Below are 22,538 nucleotides of genomic sequence, written 5' to 3' on the forward strand. Positions count from 1 at the left end.
ACACTCACCACCCTTTGTGTGAAAAAATTGCCCCTCTGGACACTTTTGTATCTCTCCCCTCTCACCTTAAACCTATGCCCTCAAGTTTTAGACTCCCCTACCTTTGAGAAAAGATATTGACTATCTACCTTGTCTATGCCCCTCATTATTTTATAGACCTCTATAAGGTCACCCTCAGCCTCCTACGCTCCAGAGAAAAAAGTCCCAGTCTATTCAGCCTCTCCTTATAACTCAATCCATCAAGTCCCGGTAGCATCCTAGTAAATCTTTTCTGCACTCTTTCTAGTTTAATAATATCCTTTCTATAATAGGGTGACCAGAATTGCACAGTTTTCCAAGTGTGGCCTTACCAATGTCTTGTACAACTTCAACAAGACATCCCAACTCCTGTATTCAATGTTCTGACCGATGAAGCCAAGCATGCCGAATGCCTTCTTCACCACTCTGTCCACCTGTGACTCCACTTTCAAGGAGCTATGAACATGTACCCCTAGATCTCTTTGCTCTGTAACTCTCCCCAATGCCCTACCATTAACTGAGTAAGTCCTGCCCTGGTTCAATCTACCAAAATGCATCACCTTGCATTTGACTAAATTAAACTCCATCTGCCATTCGTCAGCCCACTGGCCCAATTGATCAAGATCCCGTTGCAATTGGAGATAACTTTCTTCACTGTTCACTGTGCCACCAATCTTGGTGTCATCTGCAAACTTACTAACCATGCCCCCTATATTCTCATCCAAATCATTAATATAAATGACAAACAACAGTGGGCCCAGCACTGATCCCTGAGGCACACCGCTGGTCACATGCCTCCAGTTTGAAAAACAACTCTCTACAACCACCCTCTGGCTTCTGTCAAGAAGCCAATTTTGTATCCATTTAGATACCTCACCCTAGATCCCGTGAGATTTAACTTTGTGCAACAACCTACCATGCGGTACCTTGTCAAAGGCCTGGCTAAAGTCCATGTAGACAACATCAACTGCACTGCCCTCATCTACCTTCGTGGTTATCCCTTCAAAAAACTCAATTAAATTTGTGAGACATGATTTTCCACTCACAAAGCCATGCTGACTGTCCCTATTCAGTCCTTGCGTCACTGCCCAAGGATCAAAGTGGCAATGCCCAAGGGGACACAGCCAGAGGGGGCTATTGGGGGGCAAGGCCTGTGAGAGGCGAGAGATCAGTGGGGATGTCAGAATCGGGGTTAGATGGAGGGAAGGGGCTGATCAGGGCTGGCAAATTGAGGAGGGGGGGGGGGAAGAATCTAGGTTGGGGTTGCCGAGGGGAGGGGAGCTGGTCCAGAGAGGCGGGAGGCCGGGGGGGGGGGGGCTGTGTGGCAGTGATGCAGGGGTTGTGATCGCTGGCCAGCAATCGGGAGTCCAGCAGTGTTTGGGCTACCACCGATAACTGCTATGATAGCTCGGCGCAAGCGCAGTGGTCCGCTCAGCACTATGCTGCCGGCCTCTCCAGCAGGAATAGCCCCCCCACCCTCCAATTTTCAGTGTGAATCTCTCTGAGGCACTCTGTGCACTGCAGAGAGTGGGAAATGCATTTTGAAAATCCCGCTCAAAAAAAACAGCAGGAGTTACTCCTGTTTTTATGCGAATTCGGCACTTAGGAGTTTTTGGGAGAATACCGGTCCAGTCCATTTTTTAAAAGTTCTTTCATAGGATGTGGGCGTCGCTGGCTGGGCCAGCATTTATTGCCCGTTCCGAATTGCCCTTGAACTGAGTAGCTTGCTCGGCCATTTCAGAGGCCAGTTAAGAGAAAACCATTTTGCTGTGGCTCTGGAGTCACATGTGGGCCAGACCGGGTAAGGATGGCAGATTTCCTTCCCTAAAGGAAATTAGGGAAGAAGATGGGGTTTTTCCAACAATCGACAATGGCTTCATGGTCATCAGTATATTTTTAATTCCAGATTTTACAATTGAGTTAAAATTTCACTATCTGCCGTGATGGGATTCAAACTCGGGTCCCCAGAGCATTACCCTGGGTCTCTGGATTACTCTTCCAGCGACAATACCACTATGCTACTGCCTCCCCTCAAGCTAAACGAAGCACTCCTGTTGACACCTCAAAAGAAAAACCTATGCATTCGTCTGAATTTCTAAGGTCCCTACTAGAACATACTGTACACCGTATAAACTGACGATGGTCCCATGGCCCAATGGCGCACCTTCTGGTTGACTGTAAACACCGCCAACGGCAACCTGGTGATTGACCTGCGTGTTGAGAAGTCCCAGCTTTCAACTGTCCATGGAAAAATCTGGACAACCCTTAATCACTTGAAGATGGGACAGAGATGATGTGGCCAGTTGCTTCACAACTGAAACGTGAGGAATAACTCGAATCGCGACTGTGTTATTAAAGTCAGACCATCTGATGATACACTGAACTTCTACTTTAAGAAGTCAATTCCTTGTGACATCATAACCATTCATACTGTGTCAGTTGAAGCCATTGAATAGATTGCTCACCTTGACATTGAACTATGCTCCAGCCATGTGAATAAAAAGAAATGAACGCGATGTAGTATCGGATAGTGTCCATTAATGCCAATAAGTGCAAAGTTACCACAACACCAATCTGAGGCTGGTGTTGCCTGGGGCTGCTACTGGAAAGAGTCATAAAGTCACGAGTGTTAAGCACTGCCAGCTTCATCCCTCTATATGGTCTATGTGATTACCAAACTTTTTTTTTCGTTTTTATTTTATTAGTGTCACAAGTAGGCTTACATTAACACAGTAATGAAGTTACTATGAAAATCCCCCTGTTGCCACACTCCGCTGCATGTTCAGGTACACCGAGGGAGAATTTAGCATGGCCAATGCACCTAACCTGCACGTCTTTCAGACTGCGGGGGGAAACTGGACCACCTGGAGGAAACGCAAGCAGATACGGGGAGAACGTGTCGACTCCACACAGACAGTGACCCAAGCTGGGAATTGAACGTGGGTCCCTGGCGCTGTGAGGCAGCAGTGCTAACCACTGTGCCGCCCTACTGGAGCTGTCAGATGCTGAGCTGTGCTCAGTGCTGATGAGCTCACAGTACAGAAAACTCCAATAATTTCAATAGTACATCTTACATGAAGTGTAGACTCTGTCCTTAACAATATGGTTAGAGGACTTAAGGTAATTAGTTTAGCGGAAAAAGATGTAGTTTCATAAATGTAACAATTACCCTGGGAATAGAAAATGGATCCTTCTGCTCATGGTCCAGATACTTGCCGATATTAAAAAGGGTGTCAAAAAATACATTTGCCATCTTGCATTTCTTTAGGTCATGGAGTGTGATTTTTCCTGGTTAAAAAAAAAAATCAGCAGTTAATGAAGAAACCATTTTAACAGTTCAAGTGAAACACACATTTTTAAATTTATGCTCTCCAGAAGTTTTAGCATTTCTCCAGTGACTGCCATATCAAGAAAGCATTAACTGGCTCCCATTGTCTGCTGTTACTGAATCTCAACGGGATGACAGTAGGTATTCTACAGTCAATACGGTCACACGAATCGCTCACTAGTGACCCCCGTTGTAAAGTGCCTGCACAAGTGTCAGGAGAGGACAGATTCAGGTATAGCTGTAATACCTCCTTGAATAAATAGAGGGATGGGGGGAAATTGGCAAGACAGGAATCGTGAATGTCCAGATTTCTTTTAGGATCACTGATAAAATAAAACTTGGATCGTTAAGAGATTTAAGTTAAAACAAATTTGTCCCTCAGACAGCTAGTAGGTCGAGACAAGTAACAGCCTTGCTAGGTTAGCTGGTTTACTAGTTCTCGGCTTTCACATTGATGCTGGAACAACCACTAATTCTATGCTATATTACTGTGATGAAATTATACTCAAACATCAGTAATATTAAATCTAAAATAGCTACCCACTCATACATGCGGCCTGCAGGTTACAGGATAGCAAGTGAGTGCAGGAAACTGTTGAATTCTCTTATAGCACCCTTCTATCAAAGGTTATGGGGAGAAAGCAGGATTAGGGCCATTGAGTTGGACGATCAGCCATGATTGTGATGATTGGCAGAGCAGGCTCAAAGGGCCGAATGGCCTCCGCCTGCTCCTATCTTCTATGTTGCTTATTATGGCAATTGCATCAGAATGGTGCAAGCTCCACTGTTTGCCCAATCTGAAAACCTTAGCTTCAAGCACTCTAATTGACAATGGCTGAAACAGCACAGATAGCTTTCAAATTAATGAGTGAGTGAACACAGATAGTCCTCCTTCAATCCAACAGAACTTAGGCTGTAAGTAAATACAATGCAGCCAAATGCATTGAACATTAAAAGTTTGATATACTTTACTGTGTAAACCAAAGTCAAAATATTTGCATCAAACCCACAAACAGGACTGGATACTTTTCTGTGAAACTCAGTTACTGTCAAGTGAGAGTTAAGGGGAGATGGTGCAGTGTTATGTGGCTAAACTAATACTCAGCTAATGCTTTGGTTATGTGGGTTCAAATCCCACCCACAGCAGCCGCGGATTTAAATTCAGTTAGTTAAAACTTTAACAAAAAAGCTAGCATTGGTAATGACAACAGGGAACCATTGGATTTTTGTAAACATCTATCTGGTCCACGAATGTCCTTACGGGAAAATTCTCTTACCCTTATCTAGTCAGGCTTTATCTGATCTGGCTTGCATGTGACTTCAGGCCCACCGCAATGTGATTTATTCTTAACTGGCCTCTGAAACGGCCTAGTAATTCACTCAGTTAAGGGTTGAGGCAATCTTGGTTCCTTTGTCAGCAAACACCCATATCCCATGAATAAATACAAGAAAAATACCTTCACATTCTGGCTTAACAAGATCGAGCAATTGACAAAGGCAATCTTCAAAAGGCAGTGGCTCAATAGACATGCACTCCAGCTTCTTGCACTGGTCCTCGTAGAAATAGTTCAGTTCATACATAGACAACACACCATCTCCATCAAGGTCCATACAGCGGAACCAGTACTCAATACTGTCAGGGAGGAAAGTAACAGGTAAGATCCATAAGTGACCAAAAAATAAAATTAAATGCCAGCATGCCAAACAGGTACAAGACAAAATTAATTTTGATGGGATTATTTTCTCAGAGTGGCATTTCTAATGTTGTAAGATAGAAACATCAAAATAGAAATAACTGGTGGTATATTTCAATTTAAAATTGTAGTAAACATTGCTTTAGATTTTGTCTGAGGCTAACACAAGTGCATCAGTGCTGATCACTGGTAATTATACAATGCATTGTCCCATTGGGGCTCATTCTGGGGTAGGTGGGACCTTTACAAACGGGATGGTCTACACCTGAACCAGAGGGGTACCAATTTACTAATGCTCTTCGGGAGGGTTTAAACTAATTCAGCAGGGGGATGGGAACCTGAATTGTAGCTCCAGTGTACAGGAGGTTGAGAGTAGTGAGGTCAGGAATAAGGTTTCAAGGTCGCAGGAGTGTACCGGCAGGCAGGAAGGTGGTTTGAAGTGTGTCGACTTCAACGCCAGGAGCATCCGGAATAAGGTGGGTGAACTTGCAGCATGGGTTGGTACCTGGGACTTCGATGTTGTGGCCATTTCGGAGACGTGGATAGAGCAGGGACAGGAATGGTTGTTGCAGGTTCCGGGGTTTAGAGGTTTCAGTAAGATCAGGGAAGGTGGTAAAAGAGGGGGAGGTGTGGCATTGTTAGTCAAGGACAGTATTACAGTGGCAGAAAGGACGTTTGATGAGGACTCGTCTACTGAGGTAGTATGGGCTGATGTCAGAAACAGGAAAGGAGAGGTCACCCTGTTGGGAGTTTTCTATAGGCCTCCGAAAAGTTCCAGAGATGTAGAGGAAAGGATTGCAAAGATGATTCTGGATAGGAGCGAAAGTAACAGGGTAGTGGTTATGAGGGACTTTAACTTTACAAATATTGACTGGAAACACTATAGTTCAAGTACTTTAGAGGGGTCAGTTTTTGTCCAATGTGTGCAGGAGGGTTTCCTGACACAGTATGTAGATGGGCCAACAAGAGGCGAGGCCACATTGGATTTGGTACTGGGTAATGAACCAGGATGTGGAGATGCCGGCGTTGGACTGGGGTAAACACAGTAAGAAGTTTAACAACACCAGGTTAAAGTCCAACAGGTTTATTTGGTAGCAAAAGCCACACAAGCTTTCGAGGCTCTGAGCCCCTTCTTCAGGTGAGTGGCCACTCACCTGAAGAAGGGGCTCAGAGCCTCGAAAGCTTGTGTGGCTTTTGCTACCAAATAAACCTGTTGGACTTTAACCTAATGAACCAGGCCAGGTGTTAGATTTGGAGGTAGGTGAACACTTTGGTGATAGTGACCACAATTCGGTTACGTTTACTTTAGCGATGGAAAAGGATAGGTATATACCGCAGGGCAAGAGTTATAGCTGGGGGAAAGGCAATTATGATGCGATTAGGCGAGATTTAGGATGCATAGGATGGGGAAGGAAACTGCAGGGGATGGGCACAATTGAAATGTGGAGCTTGTTCAAGGAACAGCTACTGCGTGTCCTTGATAAGTATGTACCTGTCAGGTAGGGAGGAAGTGGTCGAGTGAGGGAACCGTGGTTTACTAAAGAAGTTGAATCTCTTGTGAAGAGGAAGAAGGAGACTTACGTAAAGACGAGACATGAAGGCTCAGTTAGGACGCTTGAGAATTACAAGTTAGCCAGGAAGGACCTAAAGAGAGAGCTAAGAAGAGCCAGGAGGGGACATGAGAAGTCTTTGGCAGGTAGGATCAAGGAAAACCCTAAAGCTTTCTATAGGTATGTCAGGAATAAAAGAATGACTAGGGTAAGATTAGGGCCAGTCAAGGACAGTAGTGGGAAGTTGTGCGTGGAGCCTGAAGAGATAGGAGAGGCGCTAAATGAATATTTTTCGTCAGTATTCACACAGGAAAAAGACAATGTTGTTGAGGAGAATACTGAGATACAGGCTATTAGACTAGACGGGATTGAGGTTCATAAGGAGGAGGTGTTAGCAATTCTGGAAAGTGTGAAAATAGATAAGTCCCCTGGGCCGGATGGGATTTATCCTAGGATTCTCTGGGAGGCTAGGGAGGAGATTGCAGAGCCTTTGGCTTTGATCTTTATGTCATCATTGTCTACAGGAATAGTGCCAGAAGACTGGAGGATAGCAAATGTTGTCCCCTTGTTCAAGAAGGGGAGTAGAGACAACCCTGGTAATTAAAGACCAGTGAGCCTTACTTCTGTTGTGGGCAAAGTTTTGGAAAGGATTATAAAAGATAGGATTTATAATAATCTAGAAAGGAATAATTTGATTAGGGATAGTCAACACGGCTTTGTGAAGAGTAGGTAATGCCTCACAAACCTTATTGAGTTCTTTGAGAAGGTGACCAAAGAGGTGGATGAGGGTAAAGCAGTTGATGTGGTCTATATGGATTTCAGTAAAGCGTTTGATAAGGTTCCCCACGGTAAGCTATTGCAGAAAATACAGACGCATGGGATTGAGGGTGATTTAGCGGTTTGGATCAGAAATTGGCTAGCTGTAAGAAGACAGAGGGTGGTGGTTGATGGGAAATGTTCATCCTGGAGTTCAGTTACTAGTGGTGTACCGCAAGGATCTGTTTTGGGGCCACTGCTGTTTGTCATTTTTATAAATGACCTGGATGAGGGCGTAGAAGGATGGGTCAGTAAATTTGCGGATGACACTAAAGTCGGTGGAGTTGTGGACAGTGCGGAAGGATGCTGCAGGTTACAGAGGGACATAGATAAGCTACAGAGCTGGGCTGAAGGTGGCAAATGGAGTTTAATGCGGAAAAGTGTGAGGTGATTCACTTTGGAAGGAGTAGCAGGAATACAGAGTACTGGGCTAATGGTAAGGTACTTGGTAGAGTGGATGAATAGAGAGATCTCAGTGCTCATGTGCATAGATCCCTGAAAGCTGGCACCCAGGTTGATAGGGTTGTTAAGAAGGCATATGGTGTGTTAGCTTTTGTTGGTAGAGGGATTGAGTTTCGGAGCCATGAGGTCATGTTACAGCTGTACAAAACTCTGGTGCGGCCGCAGTTGAAGTATTGCGTACAGTTCTGGTCGCCACATTATAGGAAGAATGTGGAAGCATTGGAAAGGGTGCAGAGGAGATTTACCAGGATGTTGCCTGGTATGGTGGGAAGGTCTTATGAGGAAAGGCTGAGGGACTTGAGGCTGTTTTCGTTAGAGAGAAGAAGGTTAAGAGGTGACTTAATAGAGGCATACAAGATGATCAGAGGATTAGATAGGGTGGACAGAGAGAGCCTTTTTTCTCGGATGGTGATAGCTAGCACGAGGGGGACATAGCTTTAAATTGAGGGGTGTTAGATATAGGACAGATGTCAGAGGTAGGTTCTTTACTCAGAGAGGAGTAAGGGCGTGGAATGCCCTGCCTGCAGCAGTAGTGGACTCGCCAACATTAAGGGCATTTAAATGGTCATTGGATAAACATGGATGATATTGGAATAGTGTAGGTTAGATGGGCTTTAGATTGGTTTCACAGGTCGGGCAACATCGAGGGCTGAAGGGCCTGTACTGCGCTGTAATGTTCTATGTTCTATTTCCTCTTTACATTTACTCCTTCCCTTCCTCTCCTTTTCAGGCTCCCTCCTTTCTGAAAAGATAGCTTCCTCCTCAGAAACCTCTTATCCTAGGTTACAAGCAACTTCAACAGAACTGCACAAAGAAGTACAACTCAATTAAAATAATTAATTGAGGGCACTAGTTTATTATACCACCAGGCTGCTTTGACAAAGCAAGACTGAAGCCCTGGAAAAGCAGAACAGATCGGTTTGCATTGGGAAATCAGGCAGGTGGATTCTAGAACTCTTCATAACAACACAATCACCTGAAACAAAACAAGCTTAGTCTTCTGAATGCTGTCCAACCTTCCACTGTCTTATCTAATATTTAGGGTGGATGTTTATGAAAAAAATTCAAAGTTCCGAACGAGCGTGAAAACGGGAGAGAATCGTGCCGATTTTCTGGGCAATCTCCCAGTCGCAATTGTACGGCACTGAGTTAACAAAAAAGTGCCAGGATGCGATTCTCACCAGCAGGGAGAGGGCGTGGAGCATAAGCTCACCGATGATTGCTGAGCTCCACGAGTGCCATTGCGCAAGCGACCCAATCTCCCAGTGCACTAGGAGATCTCCTTGAAGCATCCCCCCCTCCATGGACATCAGGACCCACTACTGATCGCTCCGTGTGGTCTGCTGATCGCGCCAGCAAATCAGGGCCAGTAAGGTCGTGAGACCCAAAAAACCGGGCGCGATCTGATTTTTCACCTCTCGCCCTACCTTACCAGCTCGCCTTGCCGATCAACTGGGAAGATGAGCCGGTAAGATCTTGGCCTCAGTGTGTTCGTACAAGTAAACTGTTAACCATTATCTGAGTTCCTATTTAGCCTTTTTTATTTTGCTAGACTGCATTGCGGTAGTTTTAACATAGGGACAAGAATAGGCCAATCAGTCCCTCCGTTCAATTAGAGGATGGCTGATCTGCAGTTCAAATCCATTTAACACCTCTGTTCCATGCTCCTTGATACCCTCATTTAACTAACAGCGAATGATCTCAGTCTTGACCATTTTGATTGTCCCAGCATCTATAACCTATTGGGGAAGGAGTGTACCAGATGTCCACCAAATTGCTTCTTGACTTTATTCCTAAATGGTCTAGCTCTAATTTTAAGGTTGCGGCTTTGTGATCTGAATATTCTCACCAGAGGAAGCGATTTATGGGCATCTACTGCTGAGCTCCAGGGGTGCCATTGCGCAGGTGCCCCGATTTCCCAGTGTACTGGGAGATCTCCTTGCGGCTCCCCCTCCGTGGACATCAGGACCCACTGCTGATTGCTCCCTGTGCCGGTCTCCTGATCTCACCAGCAAATCAGGGCCAGTCAGGTCACGAGAGCCGAAAAACCAGGCGCAACCTTGATTTTTTGCCTCACCCCATCTTACTGGCTTGCCTTGCCGATCGACTTCGTTAAGACTGAGAGAGATTTTTGTAAATCTGTGTTGTATAAATTCCAAAGCCAATATCTTTCCTGAGGCTTGGTACCCAAAACTGAACACAGTATTCCAAGTCGGGTCTGGCCAAGACACTGTAGTACTAGAGCGCCACTTCCTCATTTTTTGATTTCCAGCCCCCTTGAGATAAAGGCTAATATTCTATTATTTTAATTTATTGTTGTACTTGGGCACTAACGTTTAGGGATTTAACTAATACAATTGTTTCATCCAGGTCAGACTAATTTTCACAAAAACATGCCAATTAGCACCAGAGTGGAGAAAACACGGCTTTTAGTTAAATGGCGTTCAGGAGCTGTTCAATGATTTTAATTAAAAGGCAGCCAAAAGTACATCTTCACTGCATCTTCATGCCTTTGGCGATGATCTTTGCATCGTCGATGGAGACGGGAGAGGTTCCGGAGGATTGGAGGATTGCAGATGTGGTCCCTATATTCAAGAAAGGGAACAGGGACAGCCCGGGAAATTACCGACCGGTGAGTCTAACCTCAGTGGTTGGTAAGTTGATGGAGAGGATCCTGAGAGACAGGATTTATGATCATCTAGAGAAGTTTAGTATGATCAAAAGTAGTCAGCACGGCTTTGTCAAGGGCAGGTCGTGCCTTACGAGCCTGGTTGAGTTCTTTGAAAATGTGACCAAACACATTGACAAAGGAAGAGCGGTGGATGTGGTCTATATGGACTTCAGCAAGGCGTTGGATAAGGTCCCCCATGCAAGACTTCTTGAGAAAGTGAGAGGGCATGGGATCCAAGGGGCTGTTGCCTTGTGGATCCAGAACTGGCTTGCCTGCAGAAGGCAGAGAGTGGCTGTGGAGGGGTCTTTCTCTGCATGGAGGTCAGTGACAGTGGAGTGCCCCAGGGATCTGTTCTGGGACCCTTGCTGTTTGTCATTTTCATAAATGACCTGGATGAGGAAGTGGAGGGATGGGTTGGTAAGTTTGCTGACGACACCAAGGTAGGTGGTGTTGTGGATAGTTTGGAGGGATGTCAGAAGTTGCAGCGAGACATAGATAGAATGCAAGACTGGGCGGAGAAGTGGCAGATGGACTTCAACCCGGATAAGTGTGTGGTGATCCATTTTGGCAGATCCAATGGGATGAAGCAGCAGTATAATATGAAGGGTACCATTCTTAGCAGTGTAGAGGATCAGAAGGACCTTGGGGTCCGGATCCATAGGACTCTTAAATCGGCCTCGCAGGTGGAGGATGCGGTCAAGAAGGCGTACGGCGTACTGGCCTTCATTAATCGAGGGATTGAGTTTAGGAGTCGGGAGATAATGCTGCAGCTTTATAGGACCCTGGTTAGACCCCACTTGGAGTACTGCGCGCAGTTCTGGTCACCTCATTACAGGAAAGATGTTGAAGCCATTGAAAGGGTGCAGAGGAGATTTACAAGGATGTTGCCTGGATTGGGGGGCATGCCTTATGAGGATAGGTTGAGGGAGCTTGGTCTCTTCTCCCTGGAGAGACGAAGGATGAGAGATGACCTGATAGAGGTTTACAAGATGTTGAGAGGTCTGGATAGGGTAGACTCTCAGAGGCTATTTCCAAGGGCTGAAATGGTTGCTACGAGAGGACACAGGTTTAAGGTGCTGGGGGGTAGGTACAGAGGAGATGTCAGGGGTAAGTTTTTCACTCAGAGGGTGGTGGGTGAGTGGAATCGGCTGACGTCGGTGGTGGTGGAGGCAAACTCGTTGGGGTCATTTAAGAGACTTCTGGATGAGTACATGGGATTTAATGGGATTGAGGGCTATAGATAGGCCTAGAGGTGGGGATGTGATTGGCGCAACTTGTGGGCCGAAGGGCCTGTTTGTGCTGTGGCTTTCTATGTTCTACTATCGGAAACACACCTGATAAAGTTCTGATGGTCTGGAGCAAATGATCAGCTGCTATAACTAATCACACTTTCCATAATAGCTAGAGTAGAATATCCAACACAAGGTATTGGAGGCCAGAGAGGGTGATAAATTGGACAGACCGGGTGGCAAGGGTTAGGAGAGAAATGCAGTAAAACAGCAGCCTGGGCCCTTTAGATCTACTGCTGCCCTTCCTGGCTCCACATTCAATTCACACTCAAGCAGCCTTCCCTCTTGTTTTTGTGGCTATGACTCATCTTTCATTCCCTCACCCCGCAGTATAAATATCTCCCACTTTCTATGCCTTTTAGCTTTGACAAAGGGTCATTGGGACTCGAAACGTCAGCTCTTTTCTCTTCTTACAGATGCTGCCAGACCTGCTGAGATTTTCCAGCATTTTCTCTTTTGGTTTCAGATTCCAGCATCCGCAGTTATTTGCTTTTATCCACATTCAATTAAAGTGTTCAGAAATCTGCCTTGTTGCTAACAGGCATTGCAGCGTTTAACTGAGTGTAACGGGCACCGGTGTAGTTGTCTCACAGGGAAAAAAGAACAAGCTTTCAGTGTGCATGTTGAACAGAAGCAAGCCTCACACCCCCCCCCCCCTCAACATAGTTTGAGAATATTAAAAGATTTGGAAAGAAAGAATATAACGGCCGGAACTCTACCACCTCTCCCGCCACGGAATCAGAGCAGGCAAGGGTCCGACAATGGAAATCTCCTTGGGCTGGAGTTTCCGGACTCGTCCGAACGAGGCTGTAAAGTCCCGTCCATAGGGTCTTTCCTTAGAAGCAGCCTCTCAATTATCCAACAGCTGATCAGTGCACTCACTTCAATGGAAATTCAATTTTCCTCGAGTAATTATCTTCCAAGGAAATCCTCCCCATTGTGGTTAATGATTTAGAACTTTCGATTCCCATTTGTTTGTTCCTTTCTTGTAAAACATGCAAACAGTTTCTAACAACTGTGGACTATAAATCCAGATCAAGCCAAAGAAATTAAGCGGAAGAAACATTGATGCTGCTGCTCTAACATGTAAATAAGATCAACATCTTTTTAATGGGATTCGGGAATGGATCTGATTTGCTTAATGTGTAAATATTTAAACTGGGATACTTCATAAGCTTGACAAAGCCCAAATACAAATTGTAAATTAAAGTAGGTACTGCAGCTCTCAAGGGTTGAAATGTCTAAAAATAATAATCAAGCATTACATATTTCTATTTTGCTTTAGTTACAAATTCTGTAACAGAACATGCAATCATTTGCATGTTCTTGTGATTACACATGTAAATTTCTCACCTGGTTGATGTCTTTTTGTCTTCTTCTGAAATCAAAAACCACACAAAGTCTGCATAGCCAATCTTTCTTTCATTTGGAGTTTTTCTATGCCTGTAAATTAACAAGCAGTTTTAAAGTTACTGTCAGACCCATTTGATTTATAACTTGATGAATAAACTTCTAGTCCAAATCGCTTGCAGGATTAAATTCTTGTAAAACAAAATCATTTGAGATAGGGCATAACTTGCTGCGGCAGACCACCCGTTAATCGGAAATTCCCTTGCTTTTTAATTTTTGTGCGACAAGCTGCTTAAAATGCAAGTTGATAACGTAAGGGAAACAGGGTATTTGGGACCTAGGTGAACAGGGCAAGTAATTGCATATCGCCTTAACCAACCAGGTTGAAGGACTGTGAAGTTTTTTTGCACAAGAATGGAGAAGTGCAAGTTAGAATGCACAAATTCAATTCCGCTTAAGGTGCAGAAAGGGAAATAGAGGGAAAGTAACAGTGCATTGACAGAAAGTGAGACAAAGAAAAAGCAATTTTTTTTGCATTCCTAAAATCGCCAAGATTAAAAGCTGAAGGAATGAGACTTCATATTTGTAATGGTTAATTTTCAGTGCAAGAGCAGTTGACTGGCAGTAAATACTTTGCACATTATTAAAAGGGTACAAAGATGACAATTTAAAGACTTTAATTATTGTGTTCTCTGTGACTGCAAAACAATTAGCATAAACACCCCAAATATTTTAAAACTTCTAATACTTCCAACAGAGCATTCTAGAGACACTTGATCACATTCAAAAATTAAAACTAAGATGGACTTTTACAAGTCCCACAGGGAAGACCCTGGTCCTGAATTTCCTGAGGCCTCATGTAGGTTGTTGGCAGAAAAGTGGTAAGTGAAGACAACTGAGGGAAGGGTCCAGCAAAAAAAGGAAGGAGACAAAAGGCGGGTAACTATAGGCCGGTCAGCTTAACGTCTGTAGTAGGGAAAATGCTGGAATCCATTATTAAAGAAGAGATAGCAGGGCATCTGGATAGAAATGGTTCGATCAATCAGACGCAGCATGGATTCATGAGGGGAAAGTCGTGCTTGACGAACAGGTTGGATTTTTATGAAGATGTGACTAGGGCGGTTGATGGAGGAGAACCGGTGGATGCGGTGTTTTTGGATTTCCAAAAGGCGTTTGATAAGGTGCCCCATAAAAGGCTGCTGAAGAAGATTAGGGCACACGGAGTTGGGGGTAGTGTGTTAAAGTGGATTGGGGACTGGCTATCCGACAGGAAGCAAAGAGTCGGAATAAATGGGTGTTTTTCCGGTTGGAGGAAGGTAACTAGTGGCGTGCCGCAGGGATCGGTACTCGGGCCGCAACTGTTTACCATTTATATAGATGATCTGGAGGAGGGGACGGAGTGTAGGGTAACGAAGTTTGCAGACGACACAAAGATAAGTGGAAAAGTGAATTGTGTGGAGGACGGAGAAGATCTGCAGAGAGATTTGGACAGGCTGAGTGAGTGGGCGAGGATATGGCAAATGGAGTATAACGTTGAGAAATGCGAGGTTATACACTTTGGAGGAAATAATAACAAATGGGATTACTATCTCAATGGAAACAAATTAAAACATGCTACCGTGCAAAGGGACCTGGGGGTCCTTGTGCATGAGACGCAAAAGCCCAGTCTGCAGGTACAACAGGTGATCAAGAAGGCAAATGGGATGTTGGCCTATATTGCGAAGGGCATAGACTATAAAAGCAGGGATGTCTTGATGCACCTGTACAGGGCATTGGTGAGGCCGCAGCTGGAATACTGTGTGCAGTATTGGTCCCCTTATATGAGGAAGGATATATTGGCATTGGAGGGAGTGCAGAGAAGGTTCACCAGGTTGATACTGGAGATGAGGGGTTTGGATTATGAGGAGAGGCTGAGGAGATTGGGTTTGTACTCGTTGGAGTTTAGAAGGATGAGGGGGGATCTTATGGAGACTTATAAGATAATGCGGGGGCTGGATAGGGTGGAGGCGGAGAGATTCTTTCCACTTAGTAAGGAAGTTAAAACTAGAGGACACAGCCTCAAAATAAAGGGGGGTCGGTTTAAGACAGAGTTGAGGAGGAACCTCTTCTCCCAGAGGGTGGTGAATCTCTGGAATTCTCTGCCCACTGAGGTGGTGGAGGCTACCTCGCTGAATATGTTTAAAGCGCGGATGGATGGATTCCTGATCGGTAAGGGAATTAAGGGTTATGGGGATCAGGCGGGTAAGTGGTACTGATCCACGTCAGATCAGCCATGATCTTATTGAATGGCGGGGCAGGCTCGAGGGGCTAGATGGCCTACTCCTGCTCCTATTTCTTATGTTCTTAACACCATTACAAATGCAAAATACTGCGGATGCTGGAAATCTAAAATGCTCAGTTGGGCGGGTAGCATCTGTGGAGAGAAACAGAGTTTGATGTTTCAGGTCAAGATGACCTTTTGCCTGCCGTGTTTCCTCGCTGAGGAAACAATTGCAATTACTTTTTTTCCAGACACACATTCACACACACTAAGTTGCGTGCTGCCTCTGCTTCCCCCTTCCATCCCCAATCTTGCAGCTGGCACATTGAGTGGTGGCTCAGCTTGAATGGTCTAATCCAGCTGAACTTGGTCTTAAATCCATCCTCCCAATGTCAGCAAGATGCATGATACTGAATGGCAAAGCAGACTAAAGGGGTCAAATGGCCCACTCCTGCTCCTATTTTTTATGCTCCTAACTGCCTAAACTGTAAAAATCTGATCGTGGAAGTTGTTTTACCACTAGCCACAATAAAGTAAAAATTGAATGCAGCTATATAAATTCAAATTGTTGTATTGTTCTTTTGACTTGCATCTGAAAATATTTGCAAGGTTTACCTTGTGACTGCTCCAGAGAAGATTCTTTCTATCATTCTACTAGATATAGCTGAAAGTAAAAGCAGAAACACAATTCATATATAGCACACCCTGGAAAATTGAGAAATTTCATAAAATATTATACAACGTTCAAAATCTATGGATGCTGAGGGACGTGCTTTAACTAGAAAATGCACAAACTAGTTTCGAGATCTTACAGCTTACTTTCACTTACATTGCAAAAAGAATCTAATTTATAGCCATTCCAAGCCAATTATATTTAATATTAATTTACGAGCTATGTTGATTTAAAATAATTGCATCTCCCATTGGAGTTTCAACTACAGTGAGAAATTGGATTTGAAAACATTGTCCAGGGTTACCAGAATTGTTAAGGTTGGTCAAATCTGCTTAAATTAAGATGGTAGTCATGATGTGGAGATGCCGGCGTTGGACTGGGGTAAACACAGTAAGAGTTTTAACAACACCAGGGCAGAGAGCAGATATCTGACGAAGGAGCAGCACTCCGAAAGCTAATGGCATTTGCTACCAAATAAACCTGTTGGACTTTAACCTGGTGTTGTTAAAACTCTTACTAAATTAAGATGTCCATGGGCAGATATTCAAGGGCTGAATGGCATCCCTCACTTTCCTTTCTCATCAGCAGCTCAGAAAGAAATAAACTGACAGATAAAGAATCAATGCCACAACAAAATCTGTCTTAAATGTTACAATCCAATTGCGGCCAGCATTTCCTAACTAGTTTTTTTGTCCTTTCAAGGGATGTGGGCGTCGCTGACAAGTTCAACATTTGTTGCCCGTCCCTAATTGCCCTCGAATTGAATGGCATGGTAGGCCATTTTTATTTCAGAGGGCAGCTAAGAGCCATTCACATTGCCTTGTGGGTTTAGCGTCACAAGCAAGCCAGTCTGAGTATGGATTGCAGATTTCCTTCACAGGAAGGGCATTAGTGAACCAAATGGGTTTTTAAACCACACGGTCACCATTACTGAGATTAGCCTTATAATTCCAGATTTATTAATGGAATGTAAATTCCACCAGTTGCCATGGTGGGATCTGAACCCATGTTTCCAGAGGATTAGGCTGGGCCTGTGGATTACAGTCCTTTGACATTATCACTACACCATCTCTCCCTGCAGTTGGCAGCCTATGAATTTAGTCCCCCCCCACCGCCATTAATATTAGATAACCAGGACACTTTGTAGAATAGATAAGAAATCCCAGCCCACATGTCTAAGTTTTACAATGTTTTTCTAAATAATTTGTTTACAAAATTGCGTGAATGCAAGGTAATATAGCAGCTCCCAAAATCTGCAGGAAAAGGTGAATGTAAACGTTAGGGAGCTTCAATTCAACTCCAGTTCACTGATTCTCAATAGTTGAAATGCTGATGGCCAAGATTCATAACACAGCTACGACAATTATTTAGTTAGCCTCGAGAATTGACCAATGAGATAGTCTGTAAAACACTTGCAATCTGCTTTCAACTAAAATAATGAACAGAGTGCTCAATGAATGATTTTGGACTGATGAAAGCGCAAAAGAAAAATGTTTCCAAACTTAATGTTTTCACCATGATAAATAGAATTAATACAATTTCTCCTGCTCATATTGCATATAATGAGCGTGCCTTTAATTATTTTTCTCAAAAATAAAAGTAATTATTGATGGGCCATGATTTAATTACATTCTGTTTGCCTTGATGAAATGATCAGGATAAAAAATAGGCAGTACCATACAGGTTTTCTGTTTTGTGAACAGGTTTATGCTCCAGCAAGTAAAGGAGGCTGACTTTAAATAGCTTTTTACCATTTATTTATGCATGTTCTGTCATTTAAAACATCAAGCAGCTGACTCTTAATAACCTGCTACTTCATGTTGCATGTCATACCATCATCATTATGTCTTGCCAGGTCCTTCTGATCAATGTAGAGGTCATGGTCAGTGTCAAGTTCCCAGAATTTACAATAGATCACATAAAAGTGCTCATAGGAGAAAAATTCTGTGAGCTGATTAATGTCCTCCTCTTCTTCCAATAAGGCTAGATTCTATGAATTAAAAAACATACCCTTACTTGAGAGTTCATAAAATTATTCATAAAGTAATTACTCTAACACTGCAGATAATTAACCATCAGCTGAGGATAACTTAAATGAATAAGTTTAAAGTTTGTTTATTAGTGTCATAAGTAGGCTTATATTCACACTGCAATGAAGTTACTGTGAAAATCCTCTAGTCGCCACACTCCGGTGCCTGTTCGGGTACACTGAGGGAGAATTTAGCATGGCCAATGCACCTAACTAGCACGTCTTTCACACTGTGGAAGGAAACCGGGGCACCTGGAGGAAACCCACGCAGACATGGGGAGAACGTGCAGACTCCACACAGACGGTGACCCAAGCTGGGAATCGAACCTGGTGTCTGGCGCTGTGAGGCAGCAGTGCTAACCACTGTGCCGCCCCTAATAGAATCTAAACTTAAATTTAGCAACATTTCCACCATTTGTACTCTGTTGATGCATGACTTATTTGCAAGCCAACAGCCAAAACTATTCACCTTGGTTAGCCATTAACAATTTTAGTGTAAATCTTATTTTAAAATTTAGTAATAGTTTGGATGGATCAATACTGTTGAATTTACTCAGTCAATAATGAGGATTGAAGCATTTCTCTAATTACAGCTGTTGAAATTTATTGTAGCCACAATTAATGCAACTCAGGTGGTGTTGAATATACAGTTGCTCTTAAATCATCATATGCTCACAACACACTATACTTCTATGCAAGTTGTGAAAGACAGGACAGGAAATCTGATAAGTCCTACCTTAAGAAAGTTTCTATTAAAATAAACAAATGAAAATGCTAGCAGTGATTAATGGAGTTCAATTTTTGGATCAGAGATAAAGCAATTACTGGAAATTCAAGTACCACGGTGACAATAGTGGAAAAGAATGGAAAGGCTCGTATAAGGTAAGAATATCTAAAAGGATTGCAGGACACCATACCTGTAAAAGGTTGCTTTTCCTAATTTCTGTACAAGTTATGCGTCCTGTCCATGATCTGTTTACTGTGTAAAATATCCTCTGTATGACCTGTATAATAAAATGCCAAAAGTAAAACAGAAAAATTGCAGATAATATCTGCAGATAATACCAAACTAGGGAAGGTAGTCCAGAGGTTAGAGAATAAGTTAAACAAGATCAGAACTAGAAGATGTTCAGAAAACAACAATTTTTAAGCATGTAGTTGGGTTAAAAGGAGAGTTATGGGGGGAAAACAGGAGTAAAGGGATAGAATGTGACAGGGCAGGAATGATAAAATGCAAAAGGGATGCTGGTGCAAGGCCAAAGTAGGTGGTAATGAGACAAGTAAACAAAAATGTGTGTTCAGCGGTAATGTAAATTATCATAGCGGAACAGGAACAAAACATGAGAAAATTTGGCAAAAAGGCCAAAGGTTTGTAAGCCTAGAAATTGTAGTGAAGAAAAGTTGGTGAGTACCCAGTGGTATAGACCACCCCAACAATTGCGTAACGATAGGGGATCCACCTTAACCCCACCTTTCACACTCTTATTGCCCATCCACTTGAGAAAATGGTACTGAATTGTCTTCTTGAACTACTTCGGCCTATGGGATGCAGGTAGACCCACAATGCTATTTGGGAGGTAGTTCCAGGATCGACCCAGTGACTGTGAAGAAACAGCTATATATTTCCATGTAGGATGCAATGCGACTTGGAGAGCAACTTGCAGGAGATGGTGCTCCCATGCACCTGGTGCCCTCATTCTTCTGGGTGGAAGCGGTCGCAGGGTTGAAAGGTCAAACGTGCCTTGGGGCATTGCTACACACTAGGGAATTTATCTGGACAATAAATGCCAGAGATGCTCACATCCTAAGAACAAAGGTCCCCACAGAGTATATTCTGTACCCTTGCAACCCACAAGTTCTTCTTGCAAGTTGTGTTCAACATGGAGCAGTTGAGAGATGATAACCGGTACTAAATCAGCAGGAGGTTTCCTTGCCCATGTTTGACCTGATATGTTTTCAAGGGATCCAGAGTAAACGTTGAGGATTCCCACGGCCACTCCTCGACTACCACTATGCTGCCAGCTCCAGGTTTATCCTGGCAGTGAGACAATAGACATATTCAGGGATGGTGATAGAGGTGTCTGGAACATTAGCTGTAAAGTATGGTGCCAAGAGGATGAACAAATCAGTCTGCTGCATGACTAAACTGTGGGACAGCTCTCCCAGTTTTGAGAAAGGTTCCCAAATGTTAGTGAGGAGGACTTTGTAGGGTCGATGAGACTGGTTGTGCCACTGTCATGCCCAGTGCAAAGGTTGATACTCGACAATTCAACCAGTTTTATTCTTATTCAACTTTTTGTACTGGTTCGATGCAACAAAATAGTTTACTAAGTCATTTCAGAGGGCATTGAGTCATATGCAAGCCAGACCATGCAAGGACAACAAATATCCTTCCCTAAAAAATCTTAGTGAACTAGATGGGCTTTTATGGACATTATAGTTTTATCTGAGGGGAAATAATTGGCACTTCAAAAAATTTCACAGCAAGGTTGAGAAATCTACACTTTCAATAACCAGAGCTTGCAGCTAAATGCAAACTCAAACCAAAGTGGGTGGTTCAGATGAAGACCACTGCTTTCCTGAAGGGAAAATTAAATATTTGAAGTAGTAAAATACAAAGCCATGGTAATTTAACAGGGCAGTGGGAATAGTGTGGTTCAGGAAAAATACTCAGCAGCGAAGGGCTGCAGACAGCAAGTGCACCCATGTGATTCAGGAAAGGGGACATAAGTAACCCCCTCAGGTGAACATTCCACTCTCATGGCTTCTCCTTGCTGTTGTGATGGGTCAGTCAGTCCCCCTCTAACCTCTTCATGAGCAAATCAGCCAAAACTGTCTCCAATCCCCCTGCCCTACCATCTGCTAACTCCCTGCCCCAGAGACACCCGTCAGCGATCTGCTGGTACCCTCCCATCTTAATATTCGATGAACTGGCAAACCACTTTACCCTTCGATCTCAAGTTACCTATCCCTTCAGTTAGATGGGCCACACACCATTCCCCCACTTCCCTCCCCCAAACCATAAAAATGGAGCAGCCTCCATTTTTAAGTTATTATCCAACTAACAGAGCTGTAGCAATCTAGTTGACAGAGTTGAGAGAAACAGATGACAAAAACATCAGTTAAAAACAGTTCTCTAGAAGATGTACTTACTGTGGTAATATATCGGGTGTGAAATTCTGCAGCTTCTCTTAGAAACGTCAACCCAGGGTGTGTGTTTACCACATCCTACAAAAGGAAACCAGCAGCTGTTCAAACAATACAGTTCTCTTGAAGATTTCTTAGGCATTTCAAATCGTTACCCTCTTTTCTATTTTAAAAACATTCAAATAGCATCAGCCGACTTTACATCAGAAACATCGCAGCCATATCAGTTCCTCTGAAACCTAGGATTCACTCCTCAAAAAGCTCAATAGAAAATTAGATACAGCTCAACGATGATATAACTGAACGAGCAGAAGGAGCTTGAGGGGCTAAATGGTCTACTCCTGGTTCAATGGCGGAAATTAATTAAAACTACAATGCAAGCTCTGCCACTAGACCAAAGAACAAAGTAAATTACAGCACAGGAACAGGCCCTTCGGCCCTCCAAGCCTGCACCGACCATGCTGCCCGACTGAACTAAAACCCCCTACCCTTCCGGGGGCCATATCCCTCCATTTCCATCCTATTCATGTATTTGTCAAGACGCCCCTTACAAGTCACTAGGTGTTAGAATGTGCTCTGGAAAATATAGTAAAGAATCTGTTATACAAGGTGTGTGCCCAGCCTTAGTTGTCCAAAACTCTGGAACATTCAAAAATATAGTTTGCATCAATCTCAAAAATTATGCAACTTTTCTGTGAATCAACCAAAAATGGCAACCAACCCACGTATTTGGCTCCTGGAGACACAGCCGTGTGTGCATTGCCTCTGCCTTGATTGAAACCTCTGGGGTGGTAAGAACCACAGGGCTGCTGACAGCCAGTCTGAAGAGATGAAGATGTTTCTTCCTTAACGATAGGTGAAGCCGTTTCATTATTACTTTTGAAAAGGAGATTCTTCAGTAATTTAAGAAAGTTGTCAGAGTAAGAAAATTTAAAACACATCTTTTGCAAAGCAAAGCTACTTATCTTTGCCCCAAGTGAACAAAAAATATCAGACACTGTAAAAACAAGCTGCCGAATTGCTATCTTTGACTACCAATTTTCCTCATGGATTGAAGATGCCTTGCTTCCACTCTGGTGCAATGGGTTCGGAGTTCAAATGTGTGATCTGCAGACTCTCCCACATACAGGGTAGGTGGTGCTTGGAGAGTTGGACACTTGCTCTGACTCTTCCGTGTTCCTGACAAAGCCTCTTGATGAGGTCCCAAATGAACTCTCTCCATTTTGGTCAGTCACAGGACTCATGAGCTGG

At 43.6% G+C, this 22,538-nt stretch overlaps 1 protein-coding gene across 6 annotated transcripts in view; it reads right to left on the reverse strand.

Moving 5' to 3' along the window:
- The window catches only part of ppp2r3b (protein phosphatase 2, regulatory subunit B'', beta), a 134,550-nt gene that overhangs the window by 17,602 nt on the left and 94,410 nt on the right, over window positions 1–22,538 (reverse strand). For all 6 annotated transcript variants that reach the window (XM_078222470.1, XM_078222471.1, XM_078222472.1 and 3 more), the window contains 7 exons: window positions 21,294–21,368; window positions 19,058–19,144; window positions 17,945–18,101; window positions 16,054–16,102; window positions 13,182–13,271; window positions 4,804–4,979; window positions 3,188–3,306 (listed from right to left, as the gene is read on the reverse strand). In XM_078222470.1, coding sequence (XP_078078596.1) covers window positions 3,188–3,306; window positions 4,804–4,979; window positions 13,182–13,271; window positions 16,054–16,102; window positions 17,945–18,101; window positions 19,058–19,144; window positions 21,294–21,368 — 753 coding nt within the window. The remainder of the gene's footprint in view (window positions 1–3,187; window positions 3,307–4,803; window positions 4,980–13,181; window positions 13,272–16,053; window positions 16,103–17,944; window positions 18,102–19,057; window positions 19,145–21,293; window positions 21,369–22,538) is intronic.

This window comes from Mustelus asterias, chromosome 10 (genome assembly GCF_964213995.1).
Source record: "Mustelus asterias chromosome 10, sMusAst1.hap1.1, whole genome shotgun sequence".
Taxonomy (NCBI): domain Eukaryota; kingdom Metazoa; phylum Chordata; class Chondrichthyes; order Carcharhiniformes; family Triakidae; genus Mustelus; species Mustelus asterias.